Source organism: Dama dama, chromosome 12, assembly GCF_033118175.1.
Source record: "Dama dama isolate Ldn47 chromosome 12, ASM3311817v1, whole genome shotgun sequence".
NCBI classification, from domain to species: domain Eukaryota; kingdom Metazoa; phylum Chordata; class Mammalia; order Artiodactyla; family Cervidae; genus Dama; species Dama dama.
In genome coordinates, this window is record NC_083692.1 from 97,601,373 (window position 1) to 97,624,341 (window position 22,969).

The 22,969-nt window shown below is 41.5% G+C and overlaps 1 protein-coding gene across 2 annotated transcripts in view; it reads right to left on the bottom strand.

The window, feature by feature from the left end:
• The window catches only part of KCNN2 (potassium calcium-activated channel subfamily N member 2), a 482,890-nt gene that overhangs the window by 153,610 nt on the left and 306,311 nt on the right, over positions 1–22,969 (bottom strand). For both annotated transcript variants that reach the window (XM_061158525.1, XM_061158526.1), the window contains exons 3-5: positions 10,106–10,310; positions 8,017–9,266; positions 7,328–7,423 (exon numbers count right to left, since the gene is read on the bottom strand). In XM_061158525.1, the coding sequence (XP_061014508.1) occupies positions 7,328–7,423; positions 8,017–9,266; positions 10,106–10,127 (1,368 nt within the window). In that variant the 5' untranslated portion in view covers positions 10,128–10,310. The remainder of the gene's footprint in view (positions 1–7,327; positions 7,424–8,016; positions 9,267–10,105; positions 10,311–22,969) is intronic.

Consider the following 22,969-nt stretch of genomic DNA (forward strand, 5'->3'; position numbering starts at 1 on the left):
TCAGAAGCACTTCCATCAGAAGCAGCCCTGATCCACATCCTACCTTCGGTGGGAGTCTCTCCCTTCAGCATCACACTCAGATGCTCCAACCAGAACCCTGGGATCATCTTTGCATCATCCCTTGCCCTCACCTGTCATAGCCAAACACTAAGACGTCTATTCTTCCTCCAACCGGGGTCTCCAACCAGACCGCTTCCCCTCATTTCCGCTGCTGTTACCCAAGGCAAGCGAGCATCATCTCTACAATGTGGGTTGCTCAGAGTCTAGTGGTCTCTAGACCAATCTCCTCAGAGCCTCCCTGCCGCACCCCTCTCCCCTCCCGCCCCGCCCCCCCCCCTCCCCCGCGCAAACAAAATGTTTGCTTAAACAGTAAGCTGGACTGTGACTCGTCTATGCTTCAGTGATGGTCTCATGCACTTTGAAGAAGGTATCACAGAGTCTTACTATGGTCTCAGGACCCTTCAATATTACAACCTAGCATATCACCTCTCACACCACCCAGTACCACTGTCCCCTTGCTGGGACTCCACTGATTTGCTCTCAGTTGTGCAAGTGCAAGAAATCCCTTTCAGTCACAAGGTCTTTGAAAAGACTCTTTGAAAAGACTCCAGACTCTGCCCGTAACTGATAACTTCCTTTCCTTTATGTCTCGGTTTAAAAGTCACTTCCTTGGAGAATACTCCCATGATCACCCTGTCTGTTGACAACCATCTGCCCCTAATGATTTTCTACCACAGCCCCTTTTATGGCCCCTTTATGACACAACTTATCACAACTTCTAAGAATGTTCTTCTTTAATTTTTGTCTCTCTCCTTAGCCCGCCTGCCTGGAATGTCAGTTCCAGGAGAGAAGGAACCTGATTGTCTTATTCCTCATTGTATTAGCAGAGCTCAAAAACTATTTAAATGTTGACTATGGGAAGACTTCACTCCAACATAATGAAAACCTTCCTAAAAGTAAGAGCTGTCTGGCAATGGGCCAACCTTGTGCAGACAAACTGACCATCATGGTGAGCGGGCTCAGGCAGAAACTGGGTGGTTCCTTTTATCTGAGATGACATGCCATGCCGGCCGGGTAACATTTCAGGTCTTTCCAGTTCTAAAAAGAGAATTCTAAAGGAGTTTAGGGTTAAAAATATACTCCCCAAGTAGCAAACATCATATTATTTTCTAATGAGCAGAAATTCTCTCTAAAATAGCCTCATGAAACCGCTTTATACCCTGACCAAAAGTAACTCCTTGAACTTAAATCAGTGCAGGATTCCTCCGTCCACCCTGCCAGAAGTGGTTTGGGACAATGACAGCCCACAGTGGTCCTCTTACCGAGCTGTACAAAACCATGGCCCAGAAACGGCTTGGCAGAGCAAGCGAACCCACTTGCGGTCAACCTAAAGTTCCACTCTTCATTCATTTGTGATGCTGCTTGTAAACACAGCAGGACTGCTTTATTTAGTGTCACACCCATTAATAATGCAGAGATCTTACACAGGCAGGTGGAGAAAATTAGTCCTGAGTGATTTCGTTACTACAGGGTATATGTGAAGTCAAAGGGACTCAGAGTCTCATTACAACCGAGGCAGAAGCTGCTGGCAGTATAGACAGAGGTCATGGAGTCTCATTACAACCATTACAACCAGGCAGAAGCTGCTGGCAGTATAGACAGAGGTCATGGAGTCTCATTACAACCATTACAACCAGGCAGAAGCTGCTGGCAGTATAGACAGAGGTCATGGAGTCTCATTACAACCAGGCAGAAGCTGCTGGCAGTATAGACAGGGGTCATGGAGTCTCATTACAACCAGGCAGAAGCCGCTGGTATCACAGACAGAGGTCATGGAGTCTCATTACAACCAGGCAGAAGCCGCTGGTATCACAGACAGAGGTCATGGAGCTGACCACCACACCACAAAGCAATACAAGCAAGGTATCCTCCTCACGACCTTTCAGTCTTACGAAGAGTTAATTTTTTTCTGCCTTGTAGATATGGGAGAGATCTAAAGACAACTTGAAGACCATTCCCTCTACTCTTTCGCCTTCTTTCATCTCCAAAGTTTAAGTTAAAACAAAAATTTGGCAAATATTTGCTTCTGATGGCATCTTTATAAGGATTGGCCAGTTTGTCAGCAGATTCAATAATGTACCACTGGACACTGCAAAATGTTGCAAATGAGACCATGAGCTTTGTCCTTAAGGAATTTTTCACAAAAAAATACTTTTCAGGGAAATAGGATAGTTTGCAAAGCCAAAGTTATTTAAAATTCATTTTTATAACATTCAATGTAAACAATGTTGTGGGGAAATAATGTGTGGGGAAGCAGAGAATGAAAACTCTGAAGGTCTTTCTAAAGGAATGGTGGGCAGCACCTTTCCATTTAAAATACAAACTCCTTTCTATTCAACAATCTGTCTGCTGGATATTTATCATATGTGCATCCTCTAATTAGCAGATTAAAATAAGCATGTATGTTTTACTATGGTTTACAATAGCAAAAGCCTAGAAAACACCAAGGGCCTGTCAGTAAAGCACAGTGCACCCATACAGTGGGGTAATAAACAGCAGAAAAAGAGTGAGATGGGCCTCCACATGCTGATGAAGAAAACCTCCCAAATACATCAGCAATGAAGCAGAGCATGTGTGTCTCTGTTGGTGTTGAGTTGCTAAGTGGTGCCCAACTCTTTGGCAACCCCATGGATTTGTAGCCTGCCAGGCTCCTCTGTCCAGGCAAGAATACTGGAGTGGGTTGCCATTTCCTTCTCCAGGGGATCTTGCTGACCTAGAGATCAAACCTGAGTCTCCTGTATTGGCAGGTGGGTTCTTTAGTGCTGAGTCACCAGGGAAGCCCTGTGTGTGTCTCTCAACACAACTAAATAATCATTTTTTAAAATTCTGGAGAAATGCATGAGAAACTTAAAAGCGGTTGTTTATGAAAAACAGGACTGAGAATGTGACTATCATATTTATTTTAAGCTCTTCTGTGCCAGTTATTTCTACTACGTATATTTATTTACTATTACTTTATTAATAAGAATAGCAACTATATGCAGTATTTTCTGTATGGTCTGGAAGCATCTAGTTGCTCTCTGCAGGGGTACAACAGCAAGCATCCTCCCCCCGCCCCGACCACAGAGGAGCCACAGTCTACTCAGTGCTAAGTCTACTTAGCCATCCATCCCCAACCAGTCCAGGAGCCCTCAGAGGCTGTTAAAGTTCCTGTTCTCAGTCCCTCCTTTCTCCTTTGTGTGGCCTACATGCATGAGTATAAAGAAATTTTAATTTTTGCCCTTCCAGTTTTAGATCTATAGCATCCATCTCTGAAAAGTTAACTTGAAGAAGAAAGCGTAGTTACTCACTGCAAGAGATACCAAAGAAAAATCAGTGCTTCCTCTAGTGCTGTTTATTATATAATTATATTACCAAAACAAAATCAAGGAAACAAAACTGTTTTCAAATTTAGAGCATAGTACACTCCATTCTGCCACATCTAATGAGAACCAGAAAGATCGTCCAAGAGGCTTTCTTCCCAATCTTGTGTTTGCCTGTCTCAAAAATACTAAATATTTCTTTCATAAAATTCCTTTCACAAGAGAAACTCAACTACGCTAAAGTTGAAAAGATGAAGTGAAATCTACATTCAACTTATTTGATATTAAAGATCTTAAAGCGTATTTGAACATTGTTTTGTTCTTATTCCATCAAAGAAATAATTCCAAACCCACAGAAGAAGAGCAAGAAAAAGAAAACTCACAGGAAATCATGCCTCTGTTTTCCCTATTATTTGATCTTGTACTTGAGGTGAGGAAGCTACTTATTTAGTATCAAGTGACCTTTCCAAAGTGTATAAAACAATCCCCATATTACTTTTCCTTTGTCAGAAGATTGCAATAAAAGGCATTTGCTAAAATTTATTTTATATATCAATTCATAATTTTTTAATTTTGCTGCTCAATATAGGAAAGCCAAATATCTATTTGAGAAAATCTAATATCTACTTGGCTGAAAATGTGCCCCACTAAATCTGATTTTATATAAGCATTCTGACCCACCCACCCTCAAAAAGTGACTTCATTTTTGTTTGGGGGGCTGTGTAAAAGTAATTAGTGAAATGAGCAAACTATAGCTTGGTGCATTGAGCTGTCTGTGGTACTGAAAAATGACAGCAAAGCTGAAATGTACTGAGCTAAGTCCTTACAAAGCCTCCCTATCGCACTATTTTAATTCAAGCACTTCTATCCATGACTCAACTGAACCATCTAATTTTGACAGACTGTGTATAAACATTTTATAAAAGGTCACACTGACTTGCTTTCCAAGGTTCTTCATGGAAATGTCAGGGCCTCTCCAACCTTTGTGAAAGAAGTTCTAGTGGACAGCCAGACAGAACACTGGCTATAACACTGACTTTTTCTGAATGCAGTGAGAAATCCTACCATGTACCAAAAACCCATACTAGCTAGCACTCACTACCCAATCAACTTACTGCTGTGCTAACAAGAAAAAGACAGAGTGTCACGTGAAGACTGTATGCTATGTCCAAGAGCATGCTCTGAACAGTGGCATGACCCCTACATTGAGTTCTTTAACTCAAAGCTAATCATATACTTGGAATTCTTAATAATCAACTGAGAAGTACCTATTTGCTTAAAATTTATGAAAGAAGCACATCTATACCGATGACATCAGTAAGTTAAAAAGACCACACTTCATCACTTTCCACACATGGATACATTAGCCTGTGCACTTGACTTCACTGTGTTTCAGAGTGAAGTATTTCAGAAGCAATCACAGACTCTACTCTCTGGTTGAATTAGAACATGTTTTTGTGGTTCCTGATTTCCAGCTCAGGGTCTCCATATTTCTTTGGTCCTTTTCCATTTTATATTTTTTTTAAAAATGCAGCTCAGATAAAATTTGTAACTTTAGCTGGAAGAAAAAAAATCTCTCAAGATTAAACAGTAATAGCTACATCCAAAACAACCAAATGATATCACCTGAGCATCTAATTTAAAATTATCTTAAGTGTGGTTGGTTTGGTAGAAATCATGTATCACCAATTTAAAAAAATCTTAACTTTTTGTGATGTTTATGCTGCCCCAACAGTAAAGAGGTGCTTATAACCTTTAGGTACATAATTCGTGTCTTCATTTTTAACACCTGTGCTACATACATACTCTAATCAATACATCTATGCATTTGTATAACAGAAATTATCCTCAAAATTAGACAGGAGTGGAATTCTTTCAAGTGTAAAATGATCTTTAAAAATATGGTTTCTTTTATTTGCATTACTTTAAGTTTCAACAGTGTTATCAAATATGATCAAAAAATTTTTTATAACACATAATTAACATCTGGCCAGTGTTTGGACTTCTCAAACTCTTATTATAAGTTTTTCAAAATAATTTCCCAATAATTCTTAAAAAATGAGTGCTTTCATGAAGACAGTTTGTTCTTGATATTAATACCACCAGATGTTCTTCACCATGAGTGTCTGTTCAGCTGTGTGTTTTTTAGAAGGAACAGGAATAATCTGAAAGCTGATGTCTAACTAAAAAAACCCAAAAAACAAAAAAACAGCAAGGTCTCTTTCCAGCCTAGATTAAGTAAAACTACAGTAGTCTTAAAAAAAAAAAATTACTTGACTTTCATAAATATCAACGAAGATTTCACAGAAATCTTTTAAGTTTAACCCAATTCAAATATCAAACTTTTGGATTTAGAGAGGAACCACAGACAAAGACACGTCATGTTTCAGGGCTACTGATAAGAAGCCGCAGAGCGCAGCAGAAAGCATGACGAGTGGGTGCTAGGAGGACAGAGCAGTCACGCTCCGCACTGGCTAGCCATGGGATCTGGCAAGCGGGTCACCTCTTCTGATTACAGGTTTCTCATCTGTAAACCAAGTCAAATGGCCATTAGACCTAGTTTGTTCCCCAGCCTTAAGCATTTTTCTTTGAGTCACAATGAAAAGATACTCTTGTGTTTAAGTTACATTTTAGTATTACTTTAAAATATTCAAAGAATCTCAAAAGCCCATGATCACGAGTGTTGAATTAAAGATGGACCTGTGTAAATTATTCAAATTTTAGAGTTCAAATGTGCTTGCCTTCTTTTGCCAGTACAGTCTTCTTACTTACCTCTAGATATTCTTACTCCTTCTAATTCTCCTTCTCTATCCTCATTCCTTCAACTTCACACTTTTCAAAGTCTTTGCAAATTTGAAAGCATGCTTATGTAATTTTTCCATCCTCATGTGGGATCAAGTGTATCTTTATTTTGACTGGGTAGTAGTTAAAATTGGTTTCTTCTACTGTTTTTGTGAATTACTAACTTAAAATTAATTTGATTTATAATTAATTAAATATAATTTAAATTTAATGGCAACTCCTAAAGGAAAGCACGCTAAATTCAAGAGTTTAATAGTTTGGTCAAATAAATAACAGCTAATCAAAAAAAACCAGAAAGTACATATTAGTGTAAGTCATAAACAGGAAAATCCCAATCTTTCTAAATTTTTGAAAACTAGTTATTTTATTCACTAACTTTAACATGCTATTGACTAAAAGTTACAGCAAAGTAAAAATCCAAAAGGTGACCCATGAATTTATATCAAATATCCTGAAATCGCCAGTTATTGGTCATATCTAACAACAGAGTTCCTGGCTGCATTTAAACAAACATTTTCCTAAGAAGTCCACTCACAAGGGCAGTGGCCTTTGCTCTTAAGTGACATTTTAGGTCATAATAAATGTACCTAAACATCTACCAAACTACCAGATATACAGAATTTGTATTCTAAATTCACAACAGATTCTTTCTGTAATGTTAGGGTAAGATATAGAAAAGGTTAGAATTCTCCTCTTGCCTTATTAATACACATTAGCAAGGAATATCCCAGGAGTATTTTCTTCTCTAAGCTACAGTTAGCTATGGAAGGTGATACAGATAGGCACAATCTTCCCTAATGACCCATCCATCTTGTTAAATGTGTATTAAAGGAGAATACTCAGCTACCCTACAGATTAAGGCTAGTGCTTAACTGGCCTTAAGGAAAGCAAATGCAGTGACAGGCATGGAGAAGTGGACCTACCTAAAGAAGAGAGGGGGGAGTCTGAGGTGTAACAAACACATCCTGGAAACTACTGCACATTCACATGCTGCACTGTTTGTTTTGCTTTCAACTTCTTGAAAGAACAGGTCAGGTGCTAAGGTAAGAACACAGCACGTGTCTTCCGTAACCTCAGGCAAGGACAGGAGAGCTTGGAAAAGCGTCTGCTGCCTTGCACTTCCCCAGGTTGGGGTCATTCATAAACAGCAGAGCCTAAGTTACCTGTATTTCCCTGGCGTGGTACACGATGATCAGACCGAGTAGGATGATCGTGGAGAGACTGATAAGGCATTTCAGAGCTAAGGAATACAGCGACGCCTGCAACAAAGACAGAAGCACTTTTTTAAAAGAAGCACTTTTAAGCCCTGGGGGTTCGGCCAATCCCCAGCAATCGGATCTGAGCTCCCAGGGGGAGGATGGAGGTAGGGGCACCTGTTTTGGCTCTGTGATCTGTCAGGAAAGTGAGGAGATCAGGAAAAGCCAAGCGGCAGCGGCGGGGTCCGCAACTACACGGACCGAAGTGCAGCTTGTGGCTCTCGAAATGAAATCCATGAGGAAGTTATCTTTGAGTGTAAGCCATTGGGTTTGAAAGAGACCTCCTAAATCGTGAGCCCCAGGAGAGAAATAAAAGCATGCTTTCCCGCACGGAGTCCTGAAATCACTTCTTTAAAATACCCAAACTGGCGGGGCATTCACTCCCTCCAGAACTTTGGCTGCGCGCGGGTATAGCTTCCTCTCCAGACTAGGCTTAAGGGTGCGAGTCGGGATGGCACTCGCCCTCGCGGCGGACGCCGATTGTCAGGGGAAGGCTCGGGACTGGCAGGCAGAGAGTTCCCGCCAGCGACCACCCCAACCAGCTGGCGTCCGGCTCTGCGGCCCGGGACCGGTGGGCAAAGGGCTCGAGCACCTACCTTGTCGTAGGCGCCCCACGACAGCTCGGTCTCGATGACCATAACCACGATGCCGAACATGCCAAAGATGAGCGCATAGTCGCTGAGCCGCTTGCGCTTCTCGAACAGGGCGCGCCGGTGGCCCAGTTTGTAGCCGATGTTCTGGTTCTTCTTTTTGCTGGTCTTGGCGCTGCTGCCATGCCCGCCGCCGCCGCCTCCAGTGCCGCCGCCGCCGCCGGCTCCGTAGAGCGCCAGGTTATTGGAGTTGTTGTGCTCCGGCTTGGACACCACGATCTCAGGGGCTGAGGACGAAGCGGCGGCGGACGGGGAGGACGCGCCGCCACCTCCTCCGGCAGACACCGGGGGCTGCAGGGGCTGCGCCTCGGAGTCCATCTCGTGCAGGTTCCGGCGCGACGCGCTCAAGTTGCTGAGCGGCCGCATGACGCCCCCGTTGTACCTACAGCTGCTCATGGCTATTTCGGTGAAGGGGTTGCTCTCGCGGCGCGCCTGGGGCTGGTGGTGCTGGTGGGGCGCCGGGTGCGGGTGGTGGTGGTGGTGCGAGAGCGGGGGCCCAGAGCCCAGGCTGCCGAGGCTGCCCGTGGGGCTGGCGGCGGGCTGCAGGCTGTGGCACTGGTGGCACTGGGAGGCGGACGCTGGCTGCTGCGCGTACTGCTGCCGGAGCGCACTGGCATGGCTGGACGGCGTCAGCTCGCTCACATTGAGCTGGCTGCCCCGGCGCGACGAGCAGCAGCAGCAGCACGACGAGCCCGACAGCGGCGAGGAAGTGCGGGTCCGGAAGGCGCCGCCGCCGGGCGAGGAGGTCCGGAGCAGCAGGGACAGGTTATCCCCCGCCCCCGCCCCCGGGGCACCGGAGGAGGCGCAGCTGTGGCACCGGAGGCATGGGCTGCTGCCGCCGCTGCCCGGCTGCTGGTGCGCGAGGTGCGGGTGGTGCTGAGGATGCGGGAGGGGCGCAAAGGGCGCGCACGGCTTGTCCTGGCTCTGCTGCTGCTGGCAGTGCAGGTGCGAGGCGCGCGACGGCGGCGGCGGCGGCGGCTCCGAGAAGAAGCCGCGCTGGAACTGCAATGGGGTTTCCATGTCAGGGCTGTTAAAGCTGCAGGGAGACCAGGCGGTGGTGCACCCTGCGCAATGCGTTATGGTCGGGAGCGGAGACTCCTGCTGCTGGTGCGAGGAAGGGCCCATGCCGGCTCCGGTAGAATCCAGGCGGCGAGTCCGATTGGTCGGGCGCACCAAAACAATGGGCATGACATCACCTGCGGGGACCGAGACCGAGTTTGCGGCGCGAGGTTTAGGGGAGCATGTGTGTGTGTGTGAGGGAGAGATGGGGAGGGGGGATCTGCAGGATGGAAACCCTAGGGCGCTCAGGCTAGGACAGGGGGAGGGCGAGGGTTCCACTTGCTGACGATCGGGGACTACCCTTGAGCCCCACGAGGGCTGGGGAGTGCAGCGGGTTTGCAGTGAGAGGGGAAACGGTAGGGGCGTCCCTCCTTCCCGCGCCACTGTCCCCCTAACTGTTGCCGGACGTGCAGTCTCGATCACCTGCCCGGGCACTGCAGCACGTTGGGCCGCCCCAGCCAGGGCGTCAGGCGAGGGATCGGTGCGGAACCCGGGGCCACTCCTTCACCGGCATGCACGCCTCTTAGGAGCTGCGGAACAACAGCCCCCTCGCCCCACGCCTACGTCTCCCTGATTGTCCTGCTGAGAGTGGGCTGCCAGCTACCCGCCAAATAACTATGGAGACACCCACATTGGAGAGAAAAGGTCTGATGGCTAGCTGAGCCAGTGCAGCAAGTCTTGGTGAGAACCCCGGCGCCTGAGGCGCAGGTTGGCCGCGGCGAGATCCTAACGGCCTCCGAGCCCTAATCTTCCCCCGCCGCCGGGCTTCGGAGCCCGGTAGTAGGGATAGGCTGCGCGGTGCTCTCGCCCTAGTGCGCTGCGGCGCAGCAAGGGTTAACCGCCTCGGTGCCTGGGCCGGGGAGGATGGGGGCGGGGCCGGAGGAGGGGATCCCCCTCCGTCCTCCCGAGGAGCTCGCTCGGGCTTCCCGGGTCCCCCTGGCGGGGGTGGAGGGCTTTCCCAGCTACCGCCGCTCACATTTGCGCCTTCTGCGGAACATGAGGGGCTGGCGCCCCCGGCCGCCGGGTCCGGGGTTACGCGCTCCGGCCCTCTGGCCACTCCAGTGGATAGGCCCGTGGGCTTTTCCTGACTTGGAGAGGACGCTCGCTTGAGGGTCTTGGGGGATGCTCAGCGGCCGCCAGCCACCACCAGCTCGTCTTCCGTTCCTCTTCCTCCTCCCCACCTGCAGCGCAGAGACAAAGCAAAAGGCGGATCACTGACGCGCGAACCCGAGCACCTTCTGTGCCGGACTGCGGCGGGCGGAGAGGGGCCCGGCGCGCGCTGATTCCACCGTCCGTCAAACTCTGGCTGGGACATTACTAATAATGAGAACTCGGGCTGAATAATAGTTACTTAGGGACAGTAATGGAGTTTTGCTAGACTTAGCTATAATATTTATTTGCTAATAAACCAGTAAAAATTACGTTTTGTGTCTCCCGAATTTCCTGTGATGCGTCTTCCTTTTAGGCGATATATTTCCCTAACACAAAGCGGCAGGGGAACCTTTCACGGGTTCTTTGTTACTGCTCCATCTTACGTCTTTGTCGTTTGTATTTCTCTGTCAATTGGGATTCCCATTTCCAGAAAATAGAATGAAATACACTGGCCAGTTGAATATTTACTTTTTAAATTGTAATTTTAAAGCATGATTTTTATGAGAGAAGTTATAAAGAGTTAGACTGACCAAGAAATTAAAGTGAAAGCGGATCACCTTCATTAGGTAATTGGAATTCTCAGCTGGATCCAGTTTCTTGACATTCTACTTGGCAGCTGCCCTAAAGTTGCTTACAAGGTACCTGCTCCTAAGACAGTGTGTGTGTTTCAATGTTATGGAGTGAATAATTCATTTTAGGATATCCTTTGGACATGAGTTAGACAGTTTAAAAATTTTTTGTGCACGCAAGCAGACAAATCCAGGAGAAAAAAAAGGAGAGGGTTGCTATTAGTGCCAGAGAACTTGCATTTCTTAGAAGTCTTGGTCAAAAATAGAATTTGAATGGCTAAAAGCTGGAGACAGCATTTTATTTTTATATTCCATTATGATTTATGGCAATTCAATAATACGTTTAGAATTATTAAGCTCATAGAATCTTTGGGGTAACTGAGTAGATCTGCATGAATTGTGTGGTGAGCATGACTTCTAAAACCAATTCTAATGAGTAATTTGAAATTACAACAAAAGCTTCCAAATTAAAATTTTTTCACCTTCTGGTGTGAAGTAAAATTCAACTCAAGCACAAAATTCATAATATATTTATTTTCACTTTGTAATGAATTGTATGACCTCCTTCTAGTTGTTACACATAGCTGATTTATTGAAAAAGTTTGATTCATCCTTCCAAATCTAAATACATCAAATATGTTTATCATGGCAAATTAATATTCTTGTTAGCCTTTTGTAAATTTAAATGAAAGACTACATCAATACCCTCTCCAAATATAATAGTTACCACACTAAACTGTTATAGATTTAGATATAAGGTTCTAGAGTTATTAAAATGTTGATTTTAAAATGACTGTCAAAAAAAAGCAATATCTGCATCTTTTGTTGTCAAACTGACTTTCTCAAATAGCAAATTCAAAGCTTCAAATGAGTTCTGCAAACAAAATAACAAGGAAATAAATATTGTATATTTTGTCTAGTACAAGATTAGGTGCAGTCCCTTTAATCAGGTAGAAACAAAGACTCGAGATTTAAGGAGGGTTGGGAGGAAAGGATGCACAAGGTAAGAAAGAAATGGAGATTTCGCATAACGTGAGGAACCGTAAGAATAACAAAACTCAAATTATTAGTGCTTCCACTTAGTACCTTGCAAAAGCTCATGAAATAATATGAAACCCACTGTGATTGGAGAGAGACAAAAGCAAGAGTCAGTCAGATATTTATCATCTTTCTGTTTCAAGGAATCATCTATCACACACACTCAAAAATTCTTCTTGGTAATAAACGCCTGTATTTGGGGAGTATGATAATCCACTATTAGTATGATGATGAAAAATGACAAGATCTCACAATAAGTTTCTGTTTTAGTCTGAATCCTCATTATTGTTTAGGACATTTTAAACTATTGGGTTATAACAGGGGCACATTTAAGGAGTTCTTTTCATCAACCTCTTCTTTGTAAAATTAACAAATTGATTTCAAGTTTATATGTAAACTTTTCATATAGCTTATCATCATTTTGCTATTTTTCTTCCTATATGGGATTATAGATGTACCATGTAAAGTTAAGTAGTCAGAGCAACAAAGATAATATTCTTTCACATGGGCAGTAGTTTAAACATAGTAAATACTCATTTTTATTTGTGAGAGTGAGGAGGGAAAGAGAGAGGGGGGAAATAAAAAGAGGTTGAAAGCAAGGTCACAATACAAGGGCTTGCAACCTCCAATAATAAGCTCTTGGAAAGTTGCATTTGCTTCTCTTTCTGTCCTTAAGATGCATAAGTGCTGGAAATTTCTCTAGTTTAACACCAGAGGTCATACTCATCCACAAAATACATTTCAAATCCTATCATTTAAATGCCCTTTATTTTCTAGTGTCATGTCCTTATAAAAATTACGTGTTTTTTTTTTTAACCTTATGGGTTAGAAAGATTGCTTTTTCTTATTTGTTGTATTTCAAGCTGGTGAACAGACACATATAATAACACTCCCAAAGCACTCCACAAACACTTAATAACAGTCTCAGAAGGATGATTTTCCCAGACCATGGGGGCTTGGGAAAAAGCTTCAGGTCGTTTGCACTTAATCCTTTACTTTATGCAGATTTATATTATGCCAACAGTTTTGTTTTTGTCTTTAATTCTCTTTTTCACAGGAATCACCAGTCTATGCTATCTCTGCTTCTTATAAAAAGCAGGACTCTTGAATTTCGATGTTTCTTGTCTATTGGAAAAGGCTGTCAGAACAGCGGATGCAGGCGCCAGGGCATCTGTTTGCCACACAGCGCTCTGAGAGATTCTTCGACCTACAAAGTAAGCGTTTTTCTGAGATTTTTCTTTGTCTTTGCCCGGGTGAGTAAATTATTTGATGGTGCCAACCAAAGAAGTTGTAACAAGACATAGCCTCTTTGCACTTAGTTTGCTTAGCATTTGATGCAAATGGGGACTTGGGAAAATATCAGAGTTGTTCTCTCAGCACAACAATTCTTTGTTTCCTGACACATTTCACTAAAAAACACTTATTTTTAAACCATATATTGTTCTCAAGTCGTAAGAAACGTACATTTGAAGAAAAGAGTAAAATATCTTCATGTATTGTATTCTTTATGCTCCCACATTATTATTAGAAAGTATCAAGACCTGAATGAGCTTATTGATGATAGTCTTGTTAATTTTTAGTAATACCACTATTATTCAGGGATTAATTATACTGTTAGGACTTATTCATTAACATCTTAACATTTCCAAATTTGTTTTACTCTCATCCTTGCTTCCTACCATGTCTCAGCTAATCACCATATCTATAAAAGTCTCAGTTGTGCAGGAAAAAAAAAAAAGATAGAAGCTATACTAGTTTTGCTAGTATAATTGAATGATGTTACATAATTAAATAGGTGAACAGGTTGAAATTATTGACTGTGATAAGTCTTTTAAAAATAGTCTACGGATTATACAAACAAATATACCTGGGCAGCTAGAAACACATATTTGAGCTACCAAGTCATAAAAAAGACTTATTGAATAGCACATTCTAGTTTATAAAGCAGTTTCTCATGTGTTATTTTATTTTCATCTCTCAAGCACCCTTACCCCAAGGCAAGGCAGTTTTTATGATAATTTCTGCTTTACAGGAAAGGATAATCCTGAAATGTGGCACCTGGGCTACCCCAGGTCATGCAGTTACTGAGTAGCAGGAAAAAGTTAGCCCTCAAATACAGTCTCTCTGAGTCTGTCTGGTGAGTCTGGTTAACACTCTTGTAGCCTTTCGTGCAGAGTAGAAGGATGACCTCTTGACTCTATCTGCTCACACTGGCTGGCACCCCACCAAAAGTCAAGGAGCAGAGAGCAGAGCTTGTTGTTACCATTCACTGTCTTTGAACGACCGCATGGACATGTCCTCCCTGGCTTGACTGGGATTCTGAGATTCTCAACTACTGACATTTTGTTAACTTCATTTGATCAACAGAATAATTCATGAGGCTCTAATACAAGGCTGTATAAAACCGCAGTGCTGTACGTATGTAGGTCCAAGGTGCCCAATTAAAAAATATTAAAAAATACAGATCCTAGTGTCTTCAGACACAATTCTGCTGACTTTGCTGGCAGCCTCGGCACTTCTCATTTTTGGCAACATTCACAGTAAAGACTGAAGGCCAGTGAAGACTACTTACTCGCCTAACAGATTCCATTTTGTCTTTTACATAATAAGGGAGAAGAAGGAGGCTCAAGCTCCTTGCCCTGTGGCTTGGAGGAACTTGTCTGCAGTCCTGCAGGGATCCAGCAGGACTGGCTCTCAGTTCTTCTGTCAATTTCTTGGCTTTTATAACGGAAAATACCATAATTACGGGATATTCCAGTTCTGTTTGTTTCAGAGGTTAAAACTTCACCAGGGTTCCAGCAACTTTCCTCAGGTATTTTCATGTCATTGTTCTCTTCCATATATATTGGTCAAACTAATTTACCTTATGGTAGGTAAAATGGCTGTAGCAGTTCTAGGTTTCATATACACAACCATGTTATTTAGAGGGAAGCGATCATCCCTGTCTCAATATTTCAAAAAACTCTGTTGACAAATGTACTGAACAAGCATAGTTCACAAGCCCAGTGCTGTATCATAATTAAAGAATAGCTAAAGGGAGGTATGATGGGAATGACTCATCAAATAGCAAATGCCAATAAAGAGATATAAATTATTCAAAAGAATAAAATGGAAATTCTGGAGTTGAAGAGTACAATAAGCAAAACGAAGAATTCACTAGAGGGGCTCAACAGAGGGGCTGAACTGACAAGAAAAAAAAAGATTATTGAACTTAGGGACATCACAAGAAAAGAAATCTAAAGACTGATATTAGTTATGAACACATGCAAAATTCTCAACAAAATCCAATCAAATTGAATGTCAGTTCAGTTCAGTCGCTCACTTCTGTCTGACTCCTTGCAACCCCATGGATGGCAGCACGCCAGGCCTCCCTGTCCCTCACGATCTCCCGAAGTTTGCCCAAGTTCATGTCCATTGCATCGGTGATACCATCCAGCCATATCATCCTCTGACACTCTCTTCTCCTTCTGCCCTCAATCTTTCCCAGCATTACAGACTTTTTCCAATGAGTCAGTTCTTTGCATCAGATGACCAAAATACTGGAGCTTCACGTTCGGCATCAGTCCTTCCAATGAGTATACAGGGTTGATTTCCCTGAAGATTGACTGGTTTGATCTCCTTGCTGTCTAATGGACTTTCAGGAGTCTTCTCCAGATCACAGTTTGAAAGCATCAATTCTTTATCATTCTGCCTTCTTTATGGTCCAGTTCTCACACCCATATGTGACCACTGGGAAAACCATAGCCTTGACTATATGGACCTTTGTCAGCTTGACTATATGGACCTATGTCTCTGCTTTTCAGTACACTGTCTAGGTTTGGCAGAGCTTTCCTGCCAAGAAACAATCATCTTCTTATTTCAAGGCTGCAGTCATGATCCATAGTGATTTTAGAGCACAATAAGAGGAAACCTGCCACTTCTTCCACCTTTAACCCTTCTATTTGCCATGAAGTACTGGGGCCGGATGCCCATGATCTTAGTTTTTTGGGGTTTTTTTGTTTTTGTTTTTGTTTTTTAGTTTTAAGCCGGCTCTTTCACTCTCCTCCTTCACCCTCATCAACAGACTCTTTAGTTCTGCTTTGCTTTCTGCCATTGAGAGAAAATATTTGCAAGTCATAGATGTGAAAAGCGACTTGCACCCAAAATATAAAGAACTCTTTAAACTTGATAATGAAAAGAATAGATAACCCAAAGGCAAAGTCTCTGAATAGATGTTTCTAAAAGAAGCTATAATACTGACAAATAAGCACATAAAAATAAATGCACAAAACATCATTAGCCACTAGGAAAATGTCAATCAAAACTATAATACCACTTCATAACCCCTACGATGTCTTTAATCAGAAAGACAATAACAAGTGTTGGAGAGGACATGGTGAAATTTGAACACTCATACATTGTTGGTGGGAATGCAAAGGGGTACAAACAGCTTTGGAAAACATTTAGAAGTGCCTTAAAATATTAATTCTAAAACTAGTATATTATCCAGCAATTCTACTCCTAGGTACATAGTCTAGAGAAATGAAAATATTTATCTACACAAAAACTTGCACATGAATGTTTACAGCAGCATTATTTAAATAGCTAAAAACTGGAAAGAATTCAAACATCTATCAGCTGGTAAGTGTATAAATAAAACATGGCATATTTTTCAAATGGACTCTTACTCATCAGTGAAAAGCAGTGAAGCAGTGATAAATGCTACAACAAGGGGGAACCTTGAAGAATGTGAAGGAAAGTCAGTCACAAAAGCAACATGTATGATTCTATCCATAGGAAATGTCCAGTATAAGCAAATCTATAAACAAAAAGTTATGTTAGTGGTTATCTTATGCTGGAGGTGAGGAGGCAGCAGAAATGAGGATTCATTAATGAGTAAAGTGTTTTCTTGCTGCTGCTGCTGCTGCTAAGTCGCTTCAGTCGTGTCCGACTCTGTGTGGCCCCAAAGATAGCAGCCCACCAGGCTCCCCCATCCCTGGGATTCTCCAGGCAAGAACACTGGAGTGGGTTGCCATTTCCTTCTCCAATGCATGAAAGTGAAAAGTAAAAGTGAAGCCGCTCAGTTGTATCTGACTCTTCGCGACGCCATGGACTGCAGCCTACCAGGCTCCTCTGTCCATGGGATTTTCCAGACAAGAGTACTGGAGTGGGGTGCCATTGCCTTCTCCAAAGTGTTTCTTACTGAGGTGATAAAAATATTTTAAGGTGGTGCTAGCGATAAAGAATGCAGGAGATGTAAGAAACTTGGGTTTGATCCTGAGTCAGGGAATCCCCCTGGAGAAGGGCCCTGGAGAAGGGAATGGCAACCCACTCTAGTATTCTTGCCTGGAGAATCCCATGGAGGGAGTCTCCTCCTCCCATGGAAGCTGAAGCTGCAACTCCAGCTTCTCTCCTCCTCCTATGGACGAGCTGGCGGGCTACAGTCCATTGGGTTGCAAAGAGTTGGACACAACTGAACAGACTTAGCATAGCATAGCATAGCATGGTACTAGTCACATAACTCCGTGAATATACTAAAAATCATTAATTTGTACACTTGGAATGGGTGACTTATACACTATGTGAATTATATATCAAGAAAGTTGTTAAAAACTAATGAGAGAAAGTCCCAAACATAACTGAATGCTAAAATGAAAGTATCAGTTTAAAAGGAATAGTGCTGAGGCAGGAATAAGTTTTCCTAAGTAGCATGAGTTACTATTGTGGTGTTTCAGTTGCTAAGTTGTGTCCGACTCTTGTGACCCCAGGCTCTGTTCATGGGATTTCCCAAGCAAGAATATTATCCATGCATTTTAAAGAATTTGAGGATTCCAGACTTTCTTCTTTGAGACTCTATCTAAATGGCTTTTAAATCCTAACAGTATCATGACTCAGTAAATATCCAAGAAGAATTTCAATTAAAAAATGAGCTGAGGAAGTTTTAATTGTGGAATGTAAATTTCTCTTACTTAGATATAAGTAAAAATCAGTTATATTTTGTACTGAATTCTACAATAAAAAAGCACCATTATCATATGATTCTAACAGACAATGAAAAGGAACTAAGAATAAAGTATTTTGAAGACAAGTCATAATGGTCACTTGTGACCACTGATTAAGTTCTCTATGATATGTCAGCTCCATCCTCCTTAAGTAGTTCAAATACTGTATGGTGAGACTAAAGTCTTTTTAAAAAATTTTTTATTGTTTTTTCCCATTTATTTTTATTAGTTGGAGGCTAATTACTTTACAATATTGTAGTGGGTTTTGCCATACATTGACATGAATAAGCCATGGATTTACATGTGTTCCCCATCCTGATCCCCCCTCCCACCTCCCTCTCCATCCCATCCATCTGGGTCTTCCCAGTGCACCAGCCCTGAGCACTTGTCTCATGCATCCAACCTGGGCTGGTGGTCTGTTTCACCCTTGATAGTATACTTGTTTCAATGCTGTTCTCACAGAGAATCCCACCCTCGGCTTCTCCAAAAGAATCTAAAAGTCTGTTATGTATATCTGTGTCTCTTTTTCTGTTTTGCGTACAGGGTTATCATTACCATCTTTTTAAATTCCATATATATGCGTTAGTATACTGTATTGGTCTTTATCTTTCTAGCTTACTTCACTCTGTAAAATGGGCTCCAGTTTCATCCATCTCATTAGAACTGACTCAAATGAATTCTTTTTAATGGCTGAGTAATATTCCATTGTGTATATGTACCACAGCTTCCTTATCCATTCGTCTGCTGATGGGCATCTAGGTTGCTTCCATGTCCTGGCTATTATAAACAGTGCTGTGATGAACATTGGGGTGCATGTGTCTCTTTCAGATCTGGTTTCCTCAGTGTGTATGCCCAGCAGTGGGATTGCTGGGTCATATGGCAATTCTATTTCCAGTTTTGTAAGGAATCTCCACACTGTTCTCCATAGCGGCTGTACTAGTTTGCATTCCTACCAACAATGTAAGAGGGTTCCCTTTTCTCCATACCCTCTCCAGCATTTATTGCTTGTAGACTTTTGGATAGCAGCCATTCTGACTGGCGTGTAATGGTACCTCATTGAGGTTTTGATTTGCATTTCTCTGATAATGAGTGGTGTTGAGCATCTTTTCATGTGTTTGTTAGCCATCTGTATGTCGTCTTTGGAGAAATGTCTGTTTAGATCTTTGGCCCATTTTTTGATTGGGTCATTTATTTTTCTGGAATTGAGCTGCAGGAGTTGCTTGTATATTTTTTGAGATTAATCCTTTGTCTGTTGCTTCATTTGCTATTATTTTCTCCCATTCTGAAGGCTGTCTTTCCACCTTGCTTATAGTTTCCTTTGTTGTGAAAAAGCTTTTAAGTTTAATTAGGTCCCATTTGTTTATTTTTGCTTTTTTTCCAATATTCATTCCTATACACTAACAATGAGAAAACAGAAAGAGTAATTAAGGAAACAATACCATTCACCATTGCAACAAAAAGAATAAAATACTTAGGAGTATATCTACCTAAAGAAACAAAAGACCTATACATAGAAAACTATAAAACACTGATGAAAGAAATCAAAGAAGACACAAATGGATGCAGAAATATACCGTGTTCATGGATTGGAAGAATCAATATTGTCAAAATGAGTATACTACCCAAAGCAACCTATAGATTCAATGCAATCCCTATCAAGCTACCAACGGTATTCTTCACAGAACTAGAACAAATAATTTCACAATTTGTATGGAAATACAAAGAGCCTCGAATAGCCAAAGCAATCTTGAGAAAGAAGAACGGAACTGGAGGAATCAACTTGCCTGACTTCAGGCTCTACTACAAAGCCACAGTCATCAAGACAGTATGGTGCTGGCACAAAGACAGAAATATAGATCAATGGAACAAAATAGAAAGTCCAGAGATAAATCCATGTGCCTATGGACACCTTATCTTTGACAAAGGAGGCAAGAATATATAACAGAAAAAAAGACAACCTCTTTAACAGTTGGTGCTGGGAAAACTGGTCAACCACTTGTAAAAGAATGAAACTAGAACACTTTCTAACACCATACACAAAAATAAACTCAAAATGGATTAAAGATCTAAATGTAAGACCAGAAACTATAAAACTCCTAGAGGAGAACATAGGCAAAACACTCTCCGACATAAATCACAGCAGGATCCTCTATGGCCCACCTCCCAGAATATTGGAAATAAAGTCTTTTTAAAGAGGTTAGCTGCGGCAATTTGGGGAGTTATACATTCTCAGTCGAGAGGGTTGGCAACAAAAGTGCACTCTGCACCCAACCAACAGCACATGGTCCAGCTGTTTGAAGCAAATGTCTTAAAGGACTCAGCAGTGAAGAGAACATAGCACAAGGCAGGCATTGTGTAGGCAGGCAGAGGTCTCATCTGATATTGACAAGTGACTGTAACACCAGGATCAGACTGACTTCAATGATCACTTCAAAAGAGACCAGGGGAGTCAGAGGCCCTCTTAATGAAAGCCAAACCAGTATTCAGAGCTGTCACATTGTTGTCTAGGGGGTTGTCTGGGGGGCTCAGAACTGGTTATTAAATCAGGGGAATTCAGAATTCCCATTTTCCATTCTTACATGAAGAACTAATTTGTTCATGGAGTTTTTTGTTTTTATCTATAGCCAAGATAAAGGTCATGTTTATGTTTAAGTTTATTAAATACTTCACTAAAACAGTTTTTTTTAATACTTTTTTTTAAGTGGTCTCATAGATAATGGAAAAAAAGATGTAGAGAACAGAACACTTTGTTTTTGAAGTGTACTAATCCATTGAAAGAAGATTACTCTAAAAGATTTTTCTAGGTTAAGAAGCAGAGTTCCAAGATAGAGTACTTTCATATTCCCTGTTATAGATGTTAGCATTTTGCTTATCGCAAGATCAGGATTGTGGAAAACAGCAAAGAAAAGAAAAACAATTTTAAAACTGAATTTTACCGGCAAGTAATTCTGACAAAATTGTAGGGGTACCACTTGCTACCTTAGCAGGCCAGAGTGTTGACCCTTTTTATTAGATCTTCACTCAGGGGAAGGGGTAGAGAAGTCAGTTTTGGTTGGATTTACCAAGATATGGGGGCAAGGAAGGGCTTTTTGCTTCACTTTTGTCCCTTTCTTTAACAAGTAGCAAAGAAAATATCTTATGTTTCTATGTCTTAGACTTATAGCCTTTAGGAGGCCCTTATGATTTGTTTTCTGTTTTTCTCATTTTTCTCCTGAAGGGACTCCTGTCTGAGTTTTCCTAGGAAGCAGCCTTCATTTTAGCAGGTTTAAGGAGGATCATGGTTTCACAGTCTTCAGGGCACGTCAGAAAATGTGTGAAGGATGAAGTTTTCAGGTGACTAACTAGAGAAGCCTCGATTCCCAGCAGATTGGAAGAGGAAATAAACAAGAAGAGGGAACACGAGTTCACATTTGAATGTAGTAATGGATATGACACAGAGGATGTCCTTAGGAAGTTAAAAGGACAAGGGAGTCTGTTTCTTGCTTGATTTTTAAAAACAAAGACACTTGCCTCAAACATTTAGAAAAGCTTTCTTTATGTAGTTGACATAACTAATCTTTAAAAACACAGCTCACTCAATTTAAGAAGCAAAACTACAGAAGTGTAGAAGAAAATAAAGGAAATATAGTTTATGATCATAACATGAGAAAGGTTTTCCTAAAACTGACTAAACTAAACAGCCGTAAAGTTTTCCTGATTTGATCTTATAGCATTACAAGACATCCATAGGGACCAAAACCAAAAAAAAGATGAATGTCATATTTAACAGACAAAAGATTTTAATATCAAGAAATATTGTTTTTTAAAAGGTTTAAGAATTTGATATGAGAAAAAATAAAGAACGGAGTAGAGAACTAACACAAAGGACATGAACAAGCAATTCAAAGAAGATGAAGTTTTAATGGTCCAAGAAAGCAAAAACGACCTTTGAAAAATCAAGGAAATACAAATTGAAATAATGTTTATTTCCATTAGACTGACTAATGCTGTATAATGCATTGGTGAGGATGCAAGACACCAGTTTTTTCACATACCATAGATATGCGTATAAATTGGTAAAGCCTATTTGAAGCCAATTTGACAAGAATTTGCCAAATGTTAAATGAATATTTTTCACTTAAGTCCACTAGTAAAAATCTATTCTTTAGAAATATTTGCAAATGTGCACAAAGATATATTTACAATGATGTACATTATTGGAAAACAAAACAATAAAGTAAATATGCATGAAAGGCATCCTATAATAGTTTTTCTTAAAAGGATGAATAAGTCCTATATGTAGAGGATGAATAAGACCTATAGAATTATCACCCATACTCTTATCATTAAATAAAACCAAATGACAGAACACTTCATACAGTATGATCCCATGTATAAAACTTACATGCTTCTATCTGGGGTTTCTCAGGTGGCACAGTGGTAAAAGAATCCTCCTGCTAATGCAGGAGACACAAGAGACTCAAGTTCAACCCCTGATCAGGAAGATCCCCTGGAGGAGGAAATGGCAACCCACTCCAGTATTATTTCCTCAAAAATTCCATGGACAGAAGAGCCTGGGGGGCCACAGTACATGGGGTCACAAGGAGTTGGACACAACTGAGCATGCATGCATGCATGCATGCATGCACACACCGTATGTATATAAATTCATAGGATTCACAGGATAGATACCATCAGGACTGCAGTGGTAAGTGCTGAGGTGTAGATGTGGCTGTGTGGATGAAGGGCAGCTTTTAGGTGTTGCTTCCCAGGTGAATCTTGTACAATGAATATATTCTTTAAAATACAATAAAAAGAAAGAAAGGAAAATAAGTTCATAAAGCTCAAGCATGTGAACCTATTCTTTCCTAGTCTCTTACATGCCCACCCCCCATATTGCAACAAATGATTCCCTTTGTTTAAATTAGCATCAGAGGAATCGGGTGGAGAGGGAGGTGGGAGGGGGGATCGGGATTGGGAATACATGTAAATCCATGGCTGATTCATAGCAATGTATGACAAAACCCACTGGAAAAAAAAAATAATAATAAAAATTTAAAAAAAAATTTAAAAAAAAAAAAAAAAAACAAAACAAAAAAAAAAAAAAATAAATTAGCATCA